We start from the raw sequence: 16,199 nt of genomic DNA, 5'->3' as shown, positions 1-16,199 counted from the left end.
CACCCCTGTCCTTTTTACTTACATAATTTAAGGACCCTCTCAACTATTGATGATCCTGAAAGCATCTGCTTCAGTCCCTTCAATCCCTCCTTGCCAAAACAAGAAGCATGAACTGAAGTCAAGCACTGTGGTTAGAGTCCCTTTGCAGTCAGTGTGAATAGAGTGTATAACTGCTTATTTCCCAGGGTAGCAACTTTGTGTATCTTGATTTATCTAAAATAATTTTGGTCTTTTATTTGCCATTTCTCCAGTGTGGCTTGTTATCTGAGAACGCAGGTGTCCCTGATCATTTGTCCTACAAACCTGGATTGACTCCTGCTTCTCTTTGAGGGCTGGTGGTTGAAATGAATGTCAGGAGGAGAATAAAAGGGAATTTGGCATTTATGTCAACAGTTTTTTCCCAAATTTTCCATTTCTGTTCAACACTCACCTCCTGCATCTGCTTGGTGGTTTTCCATCCCAACTTCTCACTAAAGGGAAGACTAAAGTTGTGTTAGGTGAGCACCTTTGAAGCCACCAGTTTATCTTTGCCTGATATACCTCTAGTCATTTAAAACAGTGGGCAAAGTTACCTGAGGCACCTCCGCCTCAATTGTGCACCCATTTTAGAGGAAAACTCTAACAGCTGTAGATAGTGTCTGGCATCTCTGGCCAGCTGGATTTAATGGAAGGATGTGAGGTTTTGTTTTGAGTTGTTGGTATTCTGTTTTGTTTGTTTGTTTTGACTGGTTGTTTTTTTTTGTTGCTGCAGGGGATAATCTTTTTTCTTCCTTCTTCCTTTCCTCCATTCTTTCTTTCTAGCAGAGAAGACACAAGAGACTATTGTTGGACTCTGACCAGCAATGGAGTAGCTGCCCCTCTACAAGGGGTTGCTCAGCACTTGCTTTGATCACTGTTTTGATTAGGCTTAGCCAGATTTTCTGCTTTGCTCCCAGAGAGTCATTAATCCCCAGGTTTCCTGCACATGGCAGCATTAATTCCTGGCAGCTCTGACTCGTGAGCTGTTGTATTTCCCGGAATACAAACTCTGCAACACCTCCAAATTCTTCTTGCATGTGGAGAAGGTGCTATTGCTGCCACACCACAGAGTGCTTCTATTCAACTTTTAAACGAGTCTGGAGGAGATCTGTTTGAATGTGAAATTGTGGTCTTAAAATTAACTCATTTAGAAGAGTTTTAAAATTCAGTATTAATTGTGGGAGGAGATGTAGCCATAACCCTCATAACTCATAAATCTCACAGGAGATGGCATTATATAGGAATTACAAGGTCAAGAAAATGTTACATTCATGCAGAGGTACATGCAGAGGTAGTTTTACATTCATTGTCCCTTAAAAGCCTGTTACTTAGGGTAGCTTAAAAACATACCTTTTGTAACAAATATTCAGAATGATGAAGGGACTTTGTTAATTTTTTCTCACTTGATCTGAAAATGTTAGGAGAGGTATTTGAAATTGCTTCTAGATATTGTTTATGCAGACCTAAGGCAGTAAAAATACCTTGAAACATAGGTCTTGAATGAGTTTTGAGTGGTTTTGTAGCATTCATTATCTGCCTTTGGAGTAGCTGGGTTTCAGAATGAAAATAAGTAATTTCTAATACCCAAGTTTTGTTAAGGAAAGTTGTCCTAAACAGAACTGAGTGTCACTTACTCAGTAGAAGTCTGCTTGCAGCCTGAGACCCTCGCTCTAAGAAACATTGTTTACCACAATGTTGCCTATACTTTGAATGTAATAACACAAAAATGTTTGTCAACTTGCTGATTGTTGATGGCATTCAGGTAGTATACTAAGTCTGGAAACCAGAAAAACTTGTACTTCTTTGTCTGGTGGCAAAGCAAGAAGAGAACTGCAGAAGTTTTCCATCTGATAACTTTGGCCACATAATCCACTTTCATTACCAAGCTCTTCTGCAGACAAGAATATACATTGTGAAGAGTTAAATTGCACTTACTTTCAGAAAATACTTGAGAGTAGGTCATTCTTTGTTAATGTAGCAAAGTACTTAACTTTCAAGATTGACCCAGCACTGCAACAAGCATAGGGGAGAAATGGTATGACTCAGGATTGAGCTGGCAGAGTGACTGAATTCTTGCATTGAGTTATATTATCAGAAGATGCTTAAGAATGCTTCTTGCTGGTGGTTGCAATGGATGATCAGATGTAGGAGAAGTATATCTTTTGTATGAAATTCATTTGAATCCACATGCAACTGAACAGAACACAGCTTCCTCCTGATCTGAATTCAAAGATCTGTTTCCATTTAATTCTAGCTGCTGGAGCTACTCTTTATGCTGAATCTCCTTTGGAACAGAGAAAGCAGCGGAATTGTCCCCAGGTTATTTACATCTGTGGTTATTAGTAACTGCAAAGCAGATTCTGAAAAGCACAGTCAAGTGCCTAATTTAAATTTTTTTTAGTCATTTATGTAATATGTGCAATGCAGCATGGCTGCCAACTGCTTCTGAGATCATAAAGTTGCTGCCCCTTTGATTTATGAGAAACGGTGGCATCTCTTTTCCTAAAGCAAGGAATTTCTGCCTTGATTTTTGTCTTGAAGGTTGGGAACTGGTGGCATCAGGAAATCAATAAGAAAGTAAGCAATGAGGATACTGAATTACCTACCAATTTGTGAGTCTTAATTCAAAGAAGGTGAAACATCTGCCTTCTTGTGTCTCCTGGGTTTATACTAGCATTGTTCTTCGTAACACCTAATGATTTATTCATTGTATTAGAGGCTACATCACTGAGCAAGTGAGCACAGACAGGACAGTCACTGGCTGCAGGCACAGCACAGGCCTGATTTAAAACATTTCCGACAACTGAAGGTTCTTTAGAAGGAAAATGTGCATATAACCTTCCTAATATATCTGTAGTGGAGATGTTTACACATCTGGGAGAGTGTCCTTTTATCTGCTACAAACATCTTTTCAGAGTCGCAATAAGTCAGGAGATTGTACGCTCTTTGTAGAAAGATATTTAGTTCTGTAATTACTGTTAGTGATGGTAACGATATGTTTTGAGGTTGCTCCCTTTTGAAATAGTTAAAATGTGGATAAGCTCTTCACACTTGTTACATGCTGTTCTTAATAGCATCAATTTGAAGCTTATCAATTGATTTCTTTTGGCCTTAAAGGTCTGTGCTGGCAATTTAAATGCAGTTTATAAACTGGTACAGTTTGTTCTCTAGCAAGTGCAAAATACTGCCTGTTTCTGGCCACTGGCCAGTCTTTCTGTTTATAATGTACACTGACTATTTAGATTCTGGCAGGAAAAGGAAATAAAATTTCACTGGACCTTAAAGAAATATTTAAGTCCTCCCAACCTAGAAGCAGCTTAAAAGTTGTTGAGTGGTGAATTAGCATTTTTCCATGTACAGCTTTCACAATAACCACATTTGTAATCAGATTTAGCGTCAATCTGTACGAGTTATTAGTGCCTTGGCAAACTGTCATTTGGTGTTTCCTTTTGTTACAATGTTTTTAAAAGGTGACTTATTGAAATGAAAAGGAAATACAAACCTTATAGAAATACAACGCAGAACAGTGTTTACTAATACTGGGATGTTCATCATCCAGGCAAGTGGGACTGGATCCATGAAAACATTCTTCATGCAATGTGTGAATTGGGCAGGTTTTTTTTTCCTTCTCTATGTGAAGATTACATGTTTTTCTCAGCTGAGAGGAAAAGTAAAAAAACAACATGCAAACTTCTTGGATATGAAAAAAAAAAAAAAACTGAAATGTGCCTTACTAATCCACTAAGAATATTGATTTGGTACAGTTTGGCCATGCTTCAGAATTTACAGGAAAAAGAAGTCAAAATGTAGAAGTTAATTTTTTTATCCACGTTTTCTTCACACATTAGCTCAAGCAGATTGTAAATAGATTATCAAAATACCTGTGGGGAAGAAGTCTGTATGTTGCTTACCTGCTAGACTGTATTTGAGAGAGCAATGCTCAGCTGTTCTTACCAAGACCAAACACTTCAAGTGTAACACTATCCATTCGCATGGCTGTTTAGACGTGTCCCACTACACGTTTGTGCACATGCTTTACTCTTCCTATTCCTCACGGCCCTCTGTGAGCCATTTCAGCTTGTTTATTTTGTTGTGGTCAAACTGCCTGTGTCACGAAGCCCTGTTCCAGCACACGCACAGTGTGCCTGGGTTATGTGGACAGCTGAGATTTCTCCACAAAAGCACACACTGTGTGTGGTGTGTCAGGATGAGTAGTTGTGAGACAAACAGCAGTTACCTCTAGGTAGCATTAAATTATGAACCATTTACTTGACAGCATTCTGCCATTGTTTTTTGTTGTTGTTGTTTTCTTAAGTCATTGGATGCTTGTATGAATGTTTTGGCTCGTTCCCAGAGTCCGCACTGCTTTCCAGCTGAGATGCCAAACCCTACTGCCGTTTGGATTTGCGCAACACCGCTTTAATACCCAGAGCTCCTCCATAAATAGTTCTGCTCTCCCCACGCCCATCTAGAAAACAACCACAGGAAATCGGGGAATGTGCAGCCTGCACAGCTTAGCTGGCACTAATTGATTTGAGCCAGCACAGCCTGCGTGAGAGCATTTGTGTACGTAGCCTGCTCTGCTTGCTGTCTGCAGCTGCTACCGGTGCCTGCTTTTTAGAAGACCACGTATTGCCTCAGCCTTGCAACAGCATTTCTGTTGCCGTTCCAAGGAGCTGCACTCCTGTAGGAACTCTTTGCAGCTTCCTCTTCCTCTCCCTTCCTCCCTGAGGTCCTCCCTCCCTTTTCACCCCAATCAGTCAGCAGAGGCTTTTTCAGCTGCATGCGGTTGTCAGGGCAGGCAGCCTCAGGAACTTGCCGTGGCTTCCTGAAGAAGGGAAAATTCAAGGAAGGCAAATAGATGTTTTTAACAGTGTCAGTGATTGGTACGTAGGGGCCACTGCAAAAGGCTTTGAATTTGGAACTGGAAATGTCAGGTTCTTTTTATTTTGACTTTTTTGTTTAAAAGCATGAGCTTACTGCTGCTGTGACTGCAGGGTTTTATTCCTGACTCTTCATCTTGAAATTTTTTTTTTTTTCCCCCCTTCATTTCTGTGGGAATATAGCAGCCTTCAAGTATGAAGATTCAAGAACACCCAAGCATTCCTGAAAACAAGCTGCAAAGAAATCAAGATGCTGATGATCAGGAAAACAGCTTTGTGTCAGAAGTGCCTCGGCTGGATTTGACAACGCTGTGTGATGACAACAACTGGGAAGGTAAGATTTGTTTCATGGCTGTTCAAATGAGTTAAAAGAGAGAAGGAAACATCAGTGGGCTGGATATATCTTTTTGTGCTAAACTTCCCTTGCCAAAAACAACAGGAAAGCAATTTTGTCCTGAATATGGAATTGAAAGTTTGGAGAAATTGGAAGTGAAATTCTAAACAGTTACTAGTTCCACTTGTCCCTTTGAGAAAGAAAATACAGTGTTTTATTCTTGAAGTTATGTTCATGTGCTATTTGGTACTGTAAGTCTCTGTGTGCTTTAGGATAATTTATTTCTTGATGGCTGGTTGCTTGACAGCTAAGCTGGAGATCTAAGTAATAGTGCTTTCTTCAAAGAATATTTCACAGTCAGGAAGGAACATTCTTCTTTCTCTCTATTCTTTTACTTCTGTTGTTGTTTGGAAGTAAAGATTTAGATCTGGAAAGCACAGTTGGGGGAAAAAATGGCTGTCTATCTAGTGCTTTGTACCTTGATTTCTCTTACAAACAATATTTTTTGAATGTATGGTGTGAAAAAGTTATGATCACAGGCTCGAAGGGCACTGTGAAATTGCTTGTGGTTTAAATTAATGTAGTTTATTAGCACTCATCTCCAGAGTGTATGCTTATTTGTCTTTTTCACTGACCTAGGTTAGAGAAAGAAATCTGTCGTGCAGAGTATGAGCATTGTGAACTTCCATTTCATTTGAAATAGAGGGGAACTGAAGGAGTCCAGTGTCTCTGGGATCAGAGCCCTTCTGACTTACTATGTCTCTCTCCTTTCGAAAAGCAGGAGTTGTCCTGCCTCGTTTGTGCTTTGGAAGTGAGAGAGAGGTTTTGACAGGGAAGAAATGGGAAGATGCAAGCACTGTATTGTAATAGTCAAAGCAAGAGGGGAAAAATGTGTATCTGTAGTTTATTAATCTAAAAAGGAGCACTGACGAGTTAGTTAAGCTCTCTGGTCCTGTCTCCACAGTGTACATGACTTGTATTTTGCCTTTCTGTCTAGTTAAGATACCTTGAGCATAAGTAAAGAAAAGCCACAAGCCCGGCTGCTTTTGATGCATCCAGGCAGCCAGTCACCATGGACAGAAGAGAGTTTCTCCACTCGCTCATTAGCGGGGATTCCCTGGGTGATATCACCAGGCGTGCGGCGCGGCTGATCAAAGCGGTGCGGAAGGGCTCCCGCGGGGCCTTGGCTGCCCTGGTGTTGGTGAGGTGCCAATCAGCACAGTCCCTCAGGGCCTCGGGCCGGGTGATCACGTCTGTGTTCCCAGAGGTGAAGTTTGGCTGCAGCCATCATGTGAACCTTTGGGAATAAAGACTCTTTTTTTCTTCTCGGTGCACGCCTGTGGCAAGCAGTGTTACTAATGGGAGTCATATGAGCGTGTGAAGGGCAGAACACAGCTCCCTTCTGTCTGACAGAGGTTTTTCCCATGGTGTGAATTACGTTGCACCTTGGTACAAATCTCTCATTGTAGGCGTGTGCTTGTGTTTGGATCCCAGCTTTCTTGCACTGCAAATATGAAACAGGATTTATGAGCGCCTGTGACTACATTTGAGAGTGCTTCTTTCAGATTCTTCCTCCATTTTGTTCAAATGTTTTTCACAAAAGGAAGAGGTAGACAGCAAACAAATCAGCTCTAGAGTGAGAGAGATGTCATCTCCTAGAACACTTGCTTACCAGAATCACCGTTTGGTTAGTGTGGGTTCAAGTGCAGCAAAATGGTGGCCTCTGCATCTGAGCAAGGAGACAGGGAAGATTATGTATCTGTGGATGTGAAATCAAGCTTTCTGAAGCCAGAAATGGCTCGACGCTAACTCAACTTTGGGATCATTTCTGCTGCTAATGGCAAAGGCTGTTAGTGAGCCTGGCTATGCAAGGCAGGGCTGTGCCACTCATGCACAGCTTCAACAGGCCAAGTACTGTCTCTTCCCTGCCAGCATGCATCACTCAGGCCTTTATACATCTCGTCTGTGTCCTTACTGCACCTCTGGCCCTTCCCCAGTGGAAAGGGAAAGGCCCTGTGTCTTCAGCTATGGTAAGGACCAATTATTTGCTGTACCTTTGGGGTGGGTTCCTTTGCAGGAACTACTGCAGGACGTGTAGGGTATGGTGTGAGCAGGCTGCTGGCAGAGCATCTGCATGCTGAGGGGGAGGCACCATCAGCTGTAGCTGTCACTGCCTCTGCACGCAGGCTGAGGAAGAGCCTTGGAGAACTGGCACAAAGTTGCATAAGGCTGCCTTGTCTGCTGACTAGCTCTTATTCTTCACTCAGGCAGACTTCTTATCATGTTAAGACCAACGCTGTCATAAAGAACACTAATTCAGGGGCACTGCACTGTGATAGTTGCCATGTGAACTGGCAGGGTTATTCTAGAAATAATTTTTACCTGATTATTTTTAAGATTCTCTGCGCAGTCAGACTTGTACACAAGAGGAGAGATTAGATATACTTGTACAGGATGTGTTCCTCTTGCTGTGGATTGTGTTAGAATTGAATGCCATGAGTGGGAAGGACACAGTGTTCTCTCAGAATCCAGTGCTATTGTGCAGAATTCTTACCAAATGTTGCTAATTCAAGCACAGAATTTGTTATCCTGCCCTCAAGGAAAAATCTGGAAGTATGTTGCTCTCCTAATAGTGGCTGGTCCTGTCATCAGCTCGGAGCTGAGCAGATAGTTCAGTAAGTTATCTGACACGTGTGATTGCTGCCTATGTCGCCTCATTACTGAGGTTTTAAAAAAGGGTTCTGTAAATGAAATTTGAAGCAAAGTTTGCAGTAACAACCTCTTGCGAAACAATCAGCAGTCATTTTTCTTTTAAGCTTAAAAAAAAAAAGACTACAAGCGGAAATTTAAAATGAATAAGCATTCTCTTCAGTTTTGAGAGCTCAAGTATTGTAGCACTAAGTCTCTGAGGGTGAAGCTGATCTCCAAATAGTTTTGAGATGGATTTAATTGATACTTTCCCATGAAAAGAAGCGGGGTAATGAGAAGGAAAAAAGGTGTATAGCAAGAGAAACAACATTCTAGAATTGTTTTTGACACTAGCCTTAGATCAGTGTATTTATGTGCATCAGACATAAATCAAACAGTGGCGAAACATGCTGTTTTTATCACCATATGTAGAAATGAATAATTGCATTGCTTACAGATTTCATTTTATAGCAGCAGTATTAAAAAAACAAAACAAAACCGAACAACAGCGTTTGTTATGGTGCAACACTATTAGCAAATTGCAAAATTGTCTGGATAGCTGGTAAATGTTTCATCTCACTGACAAATTAAGGTAGTTCTTTGCTTGGGCTGTTCTTTTCTATCTATTTAGGAGGAGAATGCCAGTGCTGTTTAAGGATGTAAAATACTGACCAAGTGAATGTTTTGAGGTTTTGAATTGATTTATTCATTCCATTATGAGATGTCTTTCTGGGGTCTTCTAAGGGGAATTTAGTGCTAGGACCTCAGGTGTTGTAATTAGTTTAGGCTTTTTAATCCCTCCAGACCTACTTCAGTTCACAGCAGTGAAGAATTTTAGCCTCCTGGGGCTGTCATGTGTGTGCTGAAGCAGTATACGTCAGCTGTATGGCTACAGAGAGAACACAAACCCTCGATGGCCTTTTGCTGGTTGTGCCTCTGGGCAGATGCACATGGCAGTACCCCTCTGCTGGCCCTGCAGCCCCCAGTAATCCTGTCACAGATAAAAAGCAGAACAATTAAAGAAGAAATAAAAAGTCAGGCTTGACAGCAGGATGGCATGGAGCTGATAATAACCTCTACTGAATTCGATAAAATTCATTTTTCTTCTTGCTTGATACAGGTTTATTAATAAGACCAGTTCTTTGTGTGGCAGATTGATGCTGCAACAGGCGTATGAATGCCTACAGGGTTTTGCAGAGCAACACCTGGCAGGTGGCCAGCTTTGTTAAAAGGTTAGCTGGTGGTGAGATTGGAGAGGAGTGCATCACTGCTGAGGGTCTGCATATCAGTGTATTTCACTTCTGTGACAACTTGGAAAACAGCATACCTGGAAGAAACACGAGAGTCTGACCAGGAAATAGAAAACTAGCTCACCTTTTCTCTACACTGGCACAGCCATGCTTGTTAAATATTCCCAAAGCTATTTATTTTTTTCATAAAAGGTTTTTATTATGAACAAAATAAGTACATGGAAGGAATATAGAGGCTTTCTCAGAGTGAGAGATCTGTTCAAGGCAAAAGAGTACAGGTAGCTGCTCTGTCAAGTCAGTGGCAAAGAAAAGGCAAAACATTTACATTTTTTACTGAGACTTTTAGCAGAAATAGCCACAGTATTAAAACTATTAAATATTTCAAACCTGAACTGTTAAGTCCAGGAATTTAGCAGCCTTTGGAAAGGATTTAAAACTTTTATATGTGTATCTTCTGTAAATAAATAACAAAAGAAGCTATAGCTTCAGTTGAGCAGGTTTGGGTTGATTGTTCACTATCAGAAAAGGAAGCTTCTTACCCTGAGTGGGTTACTATTTGTTTGTGCAGTCCAAGTTTCTGGCACCCGACCCACATAAAGAACAGGACAGCCAGTCTGTAACTCTGATCCAGTTCATGGTCTGATGTAGATAAGATCCGTAATTCTAAATAACTAAATATGTTCCTTTATTATTTGCTTTGTTCCTTTTGTTTATGTCCCTTTGTTCCCATATTTATCTGTTCTTTTATTATATGTTCGGGGGGGGAGGAGGGAAGCATCATTACTCATTCTGTGTCCAGATGAGGTTTTTCTTCTAAACGCATATAATCAGCAAGGGAAACAACTTGCCCATCGAGTCTTTCCATCGTAGGAGTGAGAATTAAAACCAGCTGATTTTCTATAGCAAGCATTTCATATGACAAGTCTCAAATTTGATCTCTCCTTTTAGGATTTTTTTTTTTCCTTTTATCAGCTTTTTCCTTTTAGATTCGACTTTTGGGCACAACATATACTCACCTTAGGACAAAATCACATGCATCATGCATGCTTTGTAATGGCTTTTTTTTAGCTGCTATAGTAAAAGCTTTATTTGGTTACCGCCAAATATACTTTTGACTTCTCCTAAGTTTATTCCATCTGTGTAAATCCCATGAGGATGTGATTTAATGATTTCCAAGAGCAAACTCTGTTTTGGTGTGAGTGTATTCCAAAAACTGGAAATGAAAAATGTCTGGAAGAATTGCATGCATCACTTACCTCATTTCTGCTAGTCAGATGTATCAGATTTGTTCCTTTCTTGTTATCAGCCATTAATTTGCTGCAAGAGATCATGTGAGGACCTGAAATTATGAGAGTCAGGAAAGGGCCAGAGGCCAAAGTATCACTGGTTGGGTGAATGATTTGCCCTTAGTTTCCTCTTCGTTCATATTAGGTACCTTGAGCAAATTTTTTCAGTTATTAGGTATCATCAAGGTGAATGCAGCTTAGAAAAAGCTCATGTTACAGAAATTACTTAGGGGAAATACAGGCTGCAGGACCTTTCCAATCCATGGCAATGCAACCTATTTCCATCTGAGTTTTGCACACCTCATTAATGCAGCCCCTATGAGCACTTGTATGTGCCAAGAATGTGCTTCACTTATCACAACACTTCAGAGGTGCAAACACCTCCAGCCATCCCTTTCAGGATAGCTTCTCAGTTTGCATGCAGCACCAATCTCTAAGCAGAGGCATGCAATTTAAATTCATGTATCAATAAGAAGGGGAAAGGAGGAGAGTCACCTTTGTTGCAGCAGAATTCCTCCAGGCTGGTCATTCCTGAGCTGTGCATGATCTCGTGCTGCCTGAGCTGTACTTAGGGGAGAACAGCACAAGATTCTGTAAGGGAGTCCCCACAAAATCCATTCTAAGCTATCAAAGTCTTAACCTTGTTCAGCAGAAGGAAATACTGCTTTTAGTTCAAAAAATTACTAGCTTCAAAAGCCTCTTCCCTTTGTGGAACAAGAACAGACATGCTAGGCACAGGGAATACTGAGTCCCTATCTCTGAGCCTGGTCTGGGAGCTTTCTATAGGGTTTTTGTTTTGTTACTTGACTCTAGAACTATTTGTTAGGTTTATAAGTTCAAGGCCTGGCTCTTAAACTGTTTAATCCCATGGTGCTAAGTAGGAGCATGCAAATCAGCTTAGTAAACTATCTGAACAGAAAATGCTCGACTCCTTATGGCATCTGGAGGAGCTGTCACAAGATTGAGGCGATTGTTTTCTATGGGCTCCAGTATGTGAAGCAGCAACACTAAATTGGGCTTCCATTTCTCTCCCACCCCATAATCTCCCTGTATGGTATGGGTTTCACTTCCAGCTAAGCATTAAATATTTTCTCACTCTTCTGCCATGAAGCAGGTTTACATATGAAAGAGAAAAGAGGAAAAATCAGCCCATATGACAGCTGGGTGCCCTATAGAACTGGTAGTACTACAGTGAGGCAGTCTTTCCTTACAGGCTAGAAAAACGTATGTTTCCTTCTAGTCTTGAATTTTCAGCCATGTGTGGCAGAGTTGTGTTGGGGAACAGGAGGACAATCATGGTGCTGCTCATTTGCAGCATTCGTATGACCTAAAACTGAGGAGCTTCTTCCTATAGCCAGCTTGCCTCCTTTATCCTGCCTTGTGCCAATAATTTTGTTCTATCCTGGACTTATTTCCTCAAAGGTAGTGGCTGGTGATACCTTCTCTTGGTATCAATCCATGGTAATTCCAGCCAGATTATGGATCCAGCTTTGTGTTGCACCCAGCAGATTATTTATGCTTGTATAGAGCATCCACTGTGACCAGGCAATGTTTTGTACTTCTTTGCACACTGGCAGGTGTAAATAATGACCCAGAGAATACCTGACACTGACAAGAAGCAATCATTTAGGACAATGGGGTCATGATATGACATGAGAAATGTTGTCTGGAGTCTATGGTACTTGTAAAACAAAAATGATAAAATCCATCTTTGTCTTGGTGTTCCTAGAGCCCATCCCTGCACTTTCTTCATGGCAGCGAGATGGCTTAGACTCAGAAGAGGCTCGCCTTTCCCCACAGGCTGGTCGTTTAATTCGCCAGCTCCTGGATGAGGACAGTGATCCTATGCTGTCTCCTCGCTTCTATGCCTATGGACAGAGCCAGCAGTACCTGGATGATACAGAAGTGCCTCCTTCCCCTCCCAATTCTCATTCATTTATGAGGTGGGTTGTGATTTCTCTGTGGTGACTGCTCTGGCTGCATTGCACAGTCGCATCAAGCAACATCTCTTTGGATCACACAAGCCATATAGCTATATTGTGTTGGGCTTCTGTTTTTTCTGTCAGAAAACGGGTGTTTTAAGAAAAGTTCTAGGTAACTGATCATTTCAGGGTTTTTCAATTAATATCTAGAGAGTTACTGTTCCTGAAAGAGGCGGTTACAGCATCATCTTGTTCTGTCTGTCATTAGAGAATACCCAACGTAACTTTCTCACTTCCATGAGAATTGCCTTTATTTACACAAAGTTTAAGTGTCCTTCTGAGAGAGAAGATGTACTGCAGCTGTTTGGATAAACTCTTTGTGCAATCTCTGCTCTTGGTAGGAGGCGGAGTTCTTCTTTGGGATCTTATGAAGATGACAGAGAAGACCTTACCCCTGCACAGCTTACCCGGAGAATTCAGGGACTGAAGAAAAAAATCAGGAAATTTGAGGACAAATTCGAGGAGGAGAGGAAATACAGGGTGAGTCTCTACTCAAGCGTTTGTAGGGAGAGGTGTAAGGTAGGTAGAAAGGGAGAGGACACTGGGGAAACCTATCAAACATATCGGAGAGCTTGGAAGTATTTAAACAATTCAAAGTAAAGGAAAATGTAATGCTGCTCCAAAAATGACAGTATGCATCCATATCAAACAAATTATCTTTCCTGGCATTTTTTGTACCACCAGTACAGTACAAGAGAGTCTCACAAACTCATGGGATTTTGATCACTGCTTTATACAGCGAGGGTGCAGGAATAGCTATGTTATGTTTTGCATTTGTTTATTTATTAAAGTTTACTTTGTAGGAGGAACGATTGTGCATCTCATTTGCATGATGGTAGTTTCAGGACACCAGATCACTGCATAGTAGAGAAGAGCAGCCTTCTTTGCTCCTCAGCAAGGAGCCATAGTCAAGTGCTGGTGAGCAGTCGCAGTGTTCTGTATTCTGTTTATTCTTGACATGCTCTTCCGAGGGACAGAAAGCTTTTTAAGGAACTAAAGCTTCATATGTGTGCATCTTAGTTGGTGATCTAAAGCATGAAGGATGGTACTGAAAGGGTCTTGCATCAATCTTGCAATGCGCTAAGAGACAATGTTGTGTCAGGTAGGGCAATCGAAGCAAGTTCTGAGCTGGATAGGTCACAGGTATGCAGGCACCAGTCAGTAGCCTGTGCTCTGTGCTGTGTCCCAATCCTGTTTAGCCCCCATTTTGTTACAGAGTCTTGTTTCAGTGGGTCTCTCCTGTTGATTTAATACGGATTCAGCATGACTGTTCTTTCCTCCCAGCCTTCCCACAGTGACAAAGCAGCTAACCCTGAAGTGCTCAAATGGACAAATGATTTGGCCAAATTCCGAAAGCAACTTAAAGGTGAGCAGTCACTGTTGATGTACCTTCTGGGAGCACCTAGACTTAACCTTTTTTAAATTTGATGCTAGACAGTGGTCCTGTCACCGTCACATTTTAAAAAAGAGAAATTATTCCTCTTCCCCTAAATGTCGCTGCTTAGAGTGTAAACTGAAGATATCGGAAGAAGACCTGGGCCCTGTGGTGCGTCAGAGAAGCAACACGCTCCCAAAGAGCTTTGGTTCTCAGCTTGAAAAGGAGGATGACAAGAAACAAGACCTGTCAGATAAATCTGCCAAGCCTGCTGTGGAAGTGACCCTTGATTCTATCCAGAAGAAGCTTCAGGAAAAACGAACAGAGACGAACCGACCTGAGGATATAAAGGTACAATATATGCAGATCAGATTTAGGCCTTTTAAGTACGAGCATGTAACTCATAGCTGCACTGTCAGTTGTGAAAGTCTTGTGATCTTTTGCATTTTGTCACAAAGTCTACATCCTCTACTCCAGGTTTACTTGTTTTAGCTTCTTTTCCTCTGCTTTCAGTATCTGTATTTTTTTTTCCCCACACTTCGTTTCTACTGAATGGCATTGTGTTCTTTTTCTGATTCTCATAGATTCCATGTAACAGTTCTGAACTGTTGTTATGCCCAAAAGCTTTTGGCACGTTCTGAGTCTTCCAGTGATTCTCAAGATTAGGTCACTGATTTTCTTCTAGATCATTCCACAGCTGAATGCTCTTGTCTCAGAGCATTTTATCACTGCTCTTCTGAGTGTCACATTGAGCTCAGCTAGTTCCTGTAATCTCTGAGGGTTATCAGCAGAGAGGTCTTTGTGTCTGATGTTCTAGTTCCTGAGTTTTGGGTAGCCTTGTAAATGAAGTCCTTGAGTCTGCTGACGTGTAAATTGTGCAGTACTCTGTGAAAGAGGAGCAGACAGCAATATCTTTGTTTATTAGATTTGCAGAAGTGTTTGGCTGTTTTCTGAAGGTAGCAAGAATAAACAGCCTGACCTTTTAAAGGTCTCCGATAGTATTTGGTGCGACGATAAGAGAGAGAAGGCTCGGTGTCAGTCATGTTTGGTAGAGGAGCTCTGGAAAACTAGGGGAAGTGTCTTTCAACTGTCTGCCTTTTTTTTTTTTTTTTTTTTTTTGGCTTGGTCCCCTCAGCCTGTCAGCCAGAGCTTTTCACTTCATAGCAGAATTTGGCAGAAGGAAACAGTCTGACTGCACTTGATTTCTGTTAAGTGTGTCTGTAGCAGTCAAAGCACAAATGGCAAGCTTTGCAACAGGTACCGGAGGTTGTCTCAGGTTTGGAAGACAAGGAAGAGCGTGCATTTTGTTGCTTATGACTTACGACTCAAATCTTTCTAAGTGAAAAGCAGCCACCATCACTAAAAGTTATTTGACATTGTTTGTTCAAAGCACAACGAAAATATAAATTGACATTGTTTGTTCAAAGCACACAGAAAATATAAATCCCCCTTATGTACCTACTACATTTTCACATACAAATGTTAGTTAGTTTCAATTTGCCTGCGTTGTATATAGGGCTCCACTCATGGTAAGTCTTTCCAGCAATGTAGCTGGGAAAGGGGAACAGAGATGAGTCTTCAAAACATTAATGACAAAATGATAATGCCTTCAGTTAGGCCGTAAATTAGTATTGTCTGTGTCTTGAATTCTGACGTATTTTCTTTCTCTTCTCTCTGTGCTACTTTTATTAGGACATGACAAGAGATCAGATAGCAGCTGAGAAAGTGGCTCTTCAGAAAGCCTTGCTGTATTATGAAAGCATTCATGGCAGACCGGTATGTACAGCAGCATTTTTTCAAAATACATCTTCATGTGTCTTGGTCTGTTGTAAATGACTGCCTTAGTGCTCCTTCAGTGTCACAGTCTCTAGGACTTCTTGCTGTTATAACCACACATGTCTTTTAATTACCACCCTGATCCTTTGTTACCACTGCCACGTTACTCTTGGCAAGGTGATGCCTGCACACACTGCTGGACATGGCAGGTATCTGTAGATCTGAGCCTACAGCCTGAATGAAGTTCAAGTGTGTATTATTTCGGCATCACGCTTGCCAGGATCTACAGACATTCAGTTTGTGGCCCAGCTGATTCACCAGCTTTACCAGGGATACAGTATGCACAGGAATAGCTGTGCATGGACCCTCATCCTGACAAAAAATTTCAGTTTGCTATTATTAATGACTAACTAGAAGACAGGTGCGCAAGCAGTGCACTTTCTCAGAGAAGCTGAATCTTTCTCTGAGAACCACACTATTTGTGAGGAGCACCTGTATCTTCATAATTGCACAATCCCTTTGCGCCAGAGGATTCACAAAACAGTTTGTCTCCTGAATGCCATGACAAGTTGAGAAAAGATTTTCTCATTCCCCTAAGCAGACATCT

The 16,199-nt window shown here is 41.3% G+C and overlaps 1 protein-coding gene across 15 annotated transcripts in view; it reads left to right on the top strand.

Moving 5' to 3' along the window:
• Nucleotides 1-16,199, top strand: part of FAM13A (family with sequence similarity 13 member A) — a 115,253-nt gene that overhangs the window by 86,983 nt on the left and 12,071 nt on the right. For 11 of the 15 annotated variants that reach the window (XM_085222252.1, XM_085222258.1, XM_085222251.1 and 8 more), the window contains 7 exons: nucleotides 2,560-2,595; nucleotides 5,085-5,235; nucleotides 12,189-12,402; nucleotides 12,783-12,921; nucleotides 13,726-13,807; nucleotides 13,947-14,167; nucleotides 15,509-15,592. In XM_085222252.1, coding sequence (XP_085078378.1) covers nucleotides 2,560-2,595; nucleotides 5,085-5,235; nucleotides 12,189-12,402; nucleotides 12,783-12,921; nucleotides 13,726-13,807; nucleotides 13,947-14,167; nucleotides 15,509-15,592 — 927 coding nt within the window. The remainder of the gene's footprint in view (nucleotides 1-2,559; nucleotides 2,596-5,084; nucleotides 5,236-12,188; nucleotides 12,403-12,782; nucleotides 12,922-13,725; nucleotides 13,808-13,946; nucleotides 14,168-15,508; nucleotides 15,593-16,199) is intronic. The other 4 variants (XM_085222256.1, XM_085222255.1, XM_085222260.1 and 1 more) reach the window with 2 other exon arrangements.

The sequence above is a fragment of the Meleagris gallopavo genome, chromosome 4, assembly GCF_905368555.1.
Source record: "Meleagris gallopavo chromosome 4, MGAL_WU_HG_1.1, whole genome shotgun sequence".
In the NCBI taxonomy this organism is placed as follows: Eukaryota; Metazoa; Chordata; class Aves; order Galliformes; family Phasianidae; genus Meleagris; species Meleagris gallopavo.
This window is presented reverse-complemented; position numbering and strand designations above follow the sequence as displayed.